The sequence below is a fragment of the Asparagus officinalis genome, chromosome 8 (assembly GCF_001876935.1).
Source record: "Asparagus officinalis chromosome 8, Aspof.V1, whole genome shotgun sequence".
Classification (NCBI taxonomy): Eukaryota; Viridiplantae; Streptophyta; class Magnoliopsida; order Asparagales; family Asparagaceae; genus Asparagus; species Asparagus officinalis.
The window spans coordinates 111,071,030-111,079,617 of record NC_033801.1 but is presented as its reverse complement, the minus strand read 5'-3'; the positions used below and the strand labels follow the sequence as shown (position 1 = coordinate 111,079,617).

At 38.8% G+C, this 8,588-nt stretch overlaps 1 protein-coding gene across 1 annotated transcript; it reads right to left on the bottom strand.

The window, feature by feature from the left end:
* On the bottom strand, window positions 5,700-8,586 carry LOC109821716 (protein CURVATURE THYLAKOID 1A, chloroplastic-like; the record flags this gene model as incomplete). Its single annotated transcript, XM_020387879.1, has 5 exons — window positions 5,700-5,955; window positions 6,582-6,653; window positions 6,808-6,915; window positions 7,004-7,101; window positions 8,496-8,586. Coding segments are annotated over 5 exons (438 nt in total), but the record flags the coding sequence as incomplete, so codon positions are not given.

The following is an 8,588-nucleotide window of genomic DNA, read 5'->3' as shown; positions in this document are numbered from 1 at the left end:
CTGTCTCGGAAATCTTCAACCGCCTGACAGTTTTCTTGTAATTGCCTTCCCACGTTTTACAACTCCGTTATTTTGGCAGTTATCCACGTGATTCTCGCCCACGACGTTTCTCACGTTCTTAAACAGTTGGTGGCCACGTGTCGGCGGTTACAAAACATTTTCTGACTTTTTTGAGAGCTGTCTCGCGGGCGAGACAGAGAATACTGTCTCGCGGGCGAGACAAAGAATACTGTCTCGCTCTCGCCCACGACGTTTCTCACGTTCTTAAACAGTTGGTGGCCACGTGTCGGCGGTTACAAAACATTTTCTGACTTTTTTGAGAGCTGTCTCGCGGGCGAGACAGAGAATACTGTCTCGCATGGCGAGACAGAGAATACTGTCTCGCGGGCGAAAGACTGTCTCGCGTGCGAGACAGCCCATACTTGTGTTCTTCTGACTTTTTTGGATGATATCCTTTTTGAGCTGTATTCGGATATCTTTCAGTATTTTTTGACGCCTACACTTGGTACCAAGCATAAATTTTGTGCTTGGTAGTGATGTGTCACATTCTCATCCACTCATTACCCATGTGAATGTGGTCCCACATAGAGGAGTCTGGGATACTTTGGATAAGATGGGTCTAACTTTTAATCCTTTCAGTACTTGATTGAGTAGATCGTACGGAAGGACCCATAAATGGCTTCAACTTTTGACTTCTTCATCTTTTAGCCTATTCAGTGCTTTGTAGAATAGCTAAACTTCCTTCGGTGCTGCGTTTATCGCGTGACCGTCGTCGAAGTCTTGAATTAGAACTGCTATTGAAGAATGGAGAGATAGTTTATACTCATATACTTTATTGGAGTGTTCGGGAAATAGTTTAACCTCATATACCCGTTGGGAGGTAATCAGGTTATTCTTAAGAATATTGTGAGTAATATTCTCCAAAAACTTCCTGTTGAGAGTAGGGAAACAGTTTAGACTCGTGTACCTATTGGAGTAATATGGCCTCTTTTTTGTTGGTAGAGATGAACCCGATGATGGAGAGGAAGAATTTTATATTCTATCTCCTGGTCTCTTGTTTGTTGGTAGAGATGAACCCAGAATCGGAGAGGAAGAATTTTATATTCTATCTCCTGGTCTCTTGTTTGTTGGTAGAGATAAACCCGAAATCGGAGAGGAAGAATTTTATATTCTATCTCCTGGTCTCTTGTTTGTTGGTAGAGATAAACCCAGAATCGGAGAAAAAGAATTTTATATTCTATCTCCTGGAGTAAAGAAACTCAAAGTGGGATCTCCACTTAGAGAATCTGGATTGGTTTGAATAATCCTAACTGTCATAAGGTTTGATTACTCAATTCAAAAGTAAACCTTTCGTTCGCAAAAATGAATCGAAAGGAGATTTTGGTTGTGGTCCTAACTGTAGTAAGGTTTGACCAAGTGGGAGTTTTGAGACGATCCTAACCGTTTAAAGATTTGATCGTTCAATTTGTGGACCTCTCGTTCATGGAACGAATCGAGAGGGGATTTTGGCTTTGGTCCTAACTGTTTAAAGGTTTGACCAAGTGAGGAATAGGAGTAGGGTGCAAATAACAATGAGTTTGTTGATTTGCACAAACTACTCGGTGGGAAATTTTGATTTCAAACATAAGAATTTGACACGAAATAATCTGTCGACTGATACATACTGATGATCGTTGATCAATCCGACCGATGGGGGTTTCATAGCGTGAGATTACAAATCATCAAATCTCATCTTCCATGATTATATTACAAGGTTTTGCTGAGGAAAGATTAACTATCATTAAATCTCATCTCAACAAAAGTTGTAAAAGAACAATGAATTATTCAAATGACCAGCTTCTCATTTAAAATAGTGAACTGATCTCGGGTTATCCTGAAATATCCTATATAGGATTCTCTAGGAACTTCCCGCTTTACACAGGTTATCCTGAATATATTACGGATAATATTTTTTCAGGAACTTCCCATTTATTGGCATCATCAATTTGTTGCCATCTTGGGTAACCAGGCGATATGCACCGTTCGAATAGACTGTTTCTATCACAAACGGTCCTTCCCATTTAGGTTCAAATTTGCCTTTCTTCTTAGAAGTGAGAATCATAGGTCTTCGAACGGCGAGAACTAGATCTCCTTCTTTAAAGCTTCGTCGTCGGACCTTTTTATCGAAAGCCCGAGAAATTCTAGCTTGATAAAACTCGATTTGTTGTTGAGCTTCCAAGCGTTTCTCATCTAACATCTCTAATTCCTCGAGACGTTTCTGATGATGTTCTTCCGTCGTCATTCCCGTTACGAGAGCGATACGGAGAGAAGGAATCTGCACTTCCAATGGAAGAACGGCTTCACACCCATACGTTAAAGCATACGGGGTGGCTCCGGTAGGCGTGCGGACGGTCGTACGATAAGCCCAGAGAGCTTCGCCGAGTTTGTCATCCCAATCTCGCTTATTGGTTTTCACCAATTTTGCCAGGATTTTGATGATAGTCTTGTTAAAAGCTTCGGCCAATCCGTTAGCTGTAGGATTATAAGCAGTCGACGAAACGTCTTTAATCCCGAATTTACCGCAGAACTTGATGAATGCGTTGCTCACGAACTGAGGACCGTTGTCGTGCACTATTCGCCTTGGCACACCGTACCGATATATGATATGGTGTTTGATAAATTTGATGACATTGGTCGTCTTTACTTCTCTAAGTGGAACTGCTTCTGCCCATTTCGAGAAATAATCGGTGATTGCCAGAATGAAACGGTCCCCTTTAACCGAAGGTGGAAAAATAGGACCTACTATATCCATTCCCCAAGTTTCAAACGGCCACGATGTCGCCGAAGGATGCAGATATTCAGGGGGTATGTGCATATAATTTGCATGCAATTGACACACTACACATTGTCGTGCGTAATCGACTGCGTCTTTCACCATAGTTGGCCAATAATATCCGATTCTCCTAAGTCGGTCGCAGAGTTTAGGACCGGGCTGATGTGCACCGCATATCCCATTATGTGCCTCTTTGAGTGCTTGTTCCGCTTCTTTACTGGATAGACAACGAAGTAAAAGACCATCATAAGCTCGTCGATACAACGTTTGCGATGTGGCATTGTAATAAAATCTCGGCGCTCTTCGCCGAATCGATTCCCTTTCTCTTACATCTTCAGGTAATATACCATGTAAGACGTAGTCAATAATAGGAAAACGCCAATCTCGAACTTCGGGTTCAACTCCAGTTGAGTATACCTCTTTAGCATTCGAATCGTAGATTGGAACAATAAGCTGATGAGTCCTCACTGTAATTAATTGCTCTGTTTCGGGAGGTTGAGCCAAGGATACTGACAATGCTGCCAATGCATCCGCGTATGTATTTTGGAGACGCGGAACGTACTCGATGAAAAATTCTTCAAACGAGCTTGCTATTTCGATGGCCACCTGGTGGTATGGAATCAGGTCTCGATTTCTGACTTCATACTCTCCTCGTATTTGATTAACCACCAGTTGAGAATCTCCAAAAGCTTCAAGGTATTCGACCCCCAGCTCTTTGGCGAAATTAAGTCCGATTATTAATGCATTGTATTCAGCTACGTTATTAGAGCATGGTTCAGTCAGTGAATATGCTCTAGGCAAGACGTGCTTTTCCGGGGAAACTAAAACGACCCCCACTCCTGAGGAGATTTTAGAACATCCGGGTGCACTTGCCACGTTGGTTGATCGGGAAGCCCCATCGAAGTACAATTGCCACACTTGTTGATGTGAGGTGGTATTAACTTCGTGAGTTTCATCTGGCAGGTCGTCGTACAATTCGACTACATCCTTCGTAGGGTTTTCTGCCAGAAGGTCGCAAATAGCTCGTCCTTTAACAGATTTCTGCTGTTTGAAGTACAAGTCATATTGCGATAAGAGTAAAGCCCATCTGGCCAAACGCCAATTCATGGAAGCCGGTTGGGTCATGAACACTCGGACGGGATTTATGTTGGAAATGACATAAATCGTCTGTCCGACTAAATAATGTCGCATTTTCTGAATCGCGAATACCAAAGCGAGGCATTCCTTCTCAATCATCGGATAACGAGACTCAGCTCCTACCAATGTACGACTCAGATAATACACAGCTTGCTCGTGACCGTTATCGTCGTCTTGTGCAAGTAAGGCACTTAACGAATGGCTCGTCGCTTTGACATAAATCAAAAACGGCTTGCCCGATTTCGGTGCAACGAGAATAGGTGGATTCGCTAGATATTTCTTGATATCTTCGAATGCCTTCTGACATGCTTCATCCCAAATGAACGACACGCCTTTCTTTGCGAGTTTGGAAAACGGTTGACATTTTCCGGACAAGTTCGATATAAACCGACGGATATATGCTAATCGACCTTGCAATCCTCTGAGTTCTTTAAGATTTCTTGGAGGCTGCAGTTCGTTTATCGCCTTCACCTTATCAGGATCAATATGAATACCTTTTGTGGTGACGACGAACCCAAGAAATTTACCGCTCGACATTCCAAGGAAGGATTTAGTCGGGTTCATCTTTAACTCCAAATATTTTACTATAGCATGAACAATATTTATGGAAGTGTCATTACCTCTCCAACAGTATGATTAAGACTGATAAAATATTGTAACATGAACATTAATATAAATATTCTAAATCATACTGTAGGTCCAATCACATACATCATGATGATAGAACATGAGAGTAGCTCCTTCATTTTTAACTTCTTTCATCAGACTTATTGTCCTGCAGTCGCAGTTTGGACTTTTTCAAAAGAGCTAGAAGCCATGAGTACTCCATTTTATGATGATGATGATCGAATATTATTTATGTGCTGGGATGGGCCTAACATATGTACATATGCATTTTGTACAAGATATAGAAAAACTAAGTAGTCACTGTCCTCTATTTTTACTTCTTAATGAGTAATCCTTCAAAGCACTTCACACATAATAATTATCAAATAGAGAATTTTTTTCTTTATTTTTACTTCTTAATGAGTAATCCTTCAAACCACTTTACACATGCATAATATCAAATAGAGAAGGTTTTTTCCCCTTTTTGCTTTAATCAAATAGAGATTTTGATTTTGGTTTATATAATGAATCCTTGAATGGACATTTTTACTTACAAGTATGAAAATCTACAAAATATTCTATCGGAACATGACGCAATAAACTATCTAGCTCTTTCGAGAGAGTACGATGTCTATCGGGATAGGTGGCATGCGACCCCCGGTTCTGAGCCCTTCTATGGAACAAATAGAGGGATAATATCATAATTTTGCCCCTATTCTATGGCTTGGAACCGGTAGTTGCATGCGACCATGTGGCGTGTATTGATAGGACATGGATTTCCGTTGAAGTATAGTAGTTCATGTTCATTGTATTAATGATCGTACTCTTTGATAAGTGTACAAATTTTCGGCCCCCGGTGTATTCACTAAGGGCGCATTTGGAACAAAAAAAAATTTGGGTTTTTTGGGTGAAAGTCTGACACAATGTCAGGCTTTCACCCTAAAACGCCTCTAAAAGAGGCGTTTTAGGGTGAAAGCCTGACATTGTGTCAGGCTTTCACCCAAAAAACTCTCATTTTTTTGGGTTCCAAACGCGTCCTAACCCAAGAATAGACAAACAATTGATGCATCATTAATACAGTAGAGTAATGCATATTTTCTCAATCTATAAATCTATTTCAACGGGTAAACCCAAGAAAAAACCCTTTAACAGCCATGAAAAAAACGCTAATTATAATTATCAGTTATAGTTTACAAAACCATCATATTTTCAAAGAAAAAATGACAATCACAATAATTTAAGGCCATACAAGAAATACAATGCTCAATAAACACAGCATTTGTTATACAGGGAAGCAATAGAAATCTCTCTTCTGCAGCGTGACTGATCATCTACTCACCTGTTCCTGCAATCTTTTTCTTCAAATCTTCAATGTCATTAGCTAGTTCTTTTCTGCTTGACTGTGAAAATGAAGAAATGACATCATCATTAGTTAACACAAGCATCAAGTTCACATTTTCTAAACACAGTAGATCAAATAAAGGAAAACAAAAATTTCAGGTACTGCATATTAATATTCTCATTTAATCCATTATCAAACTTCCATACCATTTTCCAAGGTAAAGTATGTCATAAGCTTTGTAAGGCAATCAAAACTGAGAAGATACCATAATAAATAATAAAGCATTTAACTCAGGTTTTTCTATTATTATTATTTCCTTTGTTACATTGACAACTATCCGTTTTTACTAAGAATCCCATTTTAACTGAGATACTTAACTTGTCTTTACTGTTCATAATGGCCTCAATTGATTAATTCACCCTAATTTTCAAGCTCTCATTTCTTATCCTATCTTTTACTGCATTGCCAATCATAGCGTAAGTCACAACATTTTTCAAACATGTTTCTTAATTTCCTATTCACGAGTAGGAAGGTGTCTCATATTATCATTTAAAGCTAAAATTTAAAAATTAAAAAGTTTGGAATATAAGTCCCCATAAGGGCACAATACGGATCTTTTTTTCACAGTATAATTTCAATATAGTAGAAAGATGTTCAAGAAGCTTTACTGATCTCAAGGTATACCTTGAAGAGTAGGTAGCGATATACAAACCATCCCGTGTATCCGAGACCCACTAACTCCATAATCTTCGGAAGCTGTTAACAGCATTAGAAACAGTTCAGAGAAATGCCTACTAATTTAACTAATAAAGAAGTTAAAATGCCAGCAGCCAAACTTAATATAAATTCACTCTAGAAAGTAAAAAAAAAAGGCTAAATATCTTTATACAGAGTGAGACAAAGTAATCACCAGAGGAACAGAATTGATGGCTCCAACCAGAATAGATGATAGCCAGACTGCAATAATAGCACCTCCTCCATAAATGAAAACCGTTGATTTGTTCTCAATAGCATCCCACTAAAAGCATATAAGTCAACAATGGGCTTGAGAATGGAGAGGAATTTAGTATAAGAAATGAATTATGTAATATGATGATAGATATTACCTTCTCTTTAAGATCTGACAAGAGCTCATCAGTTTGAATAGAAGTGGATGACTCTTCAGAAGAAGCTCTTACTCGAAGCGATGAAAACCTGCACGCATCTATGCAAACAAGAAGTATACTAATTACTTTCACTATCTTGATTTCCCAGTGGCACCGTCTTTTGTGGGTAAATTTCAAGAAACTACCATGCATCATTAGGGGTTTAGCATAAAACCATCATAAACAGTTTTTATTGGAGACAATATCATAAACTTTCAAATGTGCAGAGAATAACACATACTATCAGAAAATTACCCCCTTGTTTGCCTAATTCTGGGGACCATAGGTCCATACATGGATTACAGCTCGAACTCAAGAATGGTTAGAGGTAATATTGATCAAATGTTTCACAAATGAAAAGAACAACTTATAAGACAAAAAGGATCTTGCAGGAGAATCAAATAAACTAGCTGAGTGATATGGAGAGCTAGCTCCCTCGCCAAATAATTTAAGAAGCAAGTTGCAACTCGGGACAAATTTAGATGAAGGCAGATGATAGAAATAATTACATATTACAGGCAGGCTCAAAGACAAAAAAAAAAATTCAGCAGTTTCAATTATTTCAATCTTTCCAATCAAATATAAGGAATTCACTATTGCTAAAAGAATCCCTATGAAAATGTATACTATACATTTAGCATTCAGGCAAGTAGAATTGAATTCCATAACGGCATAATGTTTGCTAAATAGTGTTCAATATCCAAGTAGAGCCCCTTTGCTCCTTTCCCATAAAATGAAACAATATAAGCTAAAAAGAAATCACGAAAGTGGCTCTTCCACAAGATTTTGTATTAAAACGGAGGAAAAACTTAAATAAATTCTCAGCAAAATAGACAAACACTTGTCCATACACTTTTTAGACTTAGAATCTACAAATCAACAATCAACATGCTCTAATTTTATCAAAACTATGCTGTGTTTGGGAGCTCACTAAGGGAAGGGAAGGAAGGGTAGGGGAAAAGAAAGGGAAAATGTCAATTTTCCCACAATTTGAGGTATAAGATTTTAGCGTAAAATTTCCCCCCATTCCCCTCCTCTACCCTCCCAATAAAACTCCCAAACAAGGCTAAACTCAAATTTCTCTTCCCCATCCCTTCTCTACCCTCCATCCAAACACAGAGCTATAGTCACTCCATTTTCTACTCTATGAACAAACTAGACATCACAGCATACTAAAAGGAAATAAAGAACTATCAAATTACACAATTAAAAGGAAAACAACCTTTTCCTCTATTATCATAGCATTCAAATTCATTTAAAATTTAGCCTAAAAAGGCCCTTCCTTGTTTGGGTACTCTTCAAGAATTGCAACCAAGCGGGACACCATTAATTCTTCAAACATCCACAAGCATTTACCAGTTCAAAAAAACTACGCAAAAAAAGAAGCATATTTGAGCAAAATATCAAGTGGGCTTGCATTAAATTTGCAAAATTGGAGACAGAGAGGGGTCACCTGAACACTGAGAAGAGGATGGGAAAGACAAAGAGCGACGAGGGAGAGGGGGGAGAACAACGGACAAGGAACGAGGAGGGGGTGACGATAGCC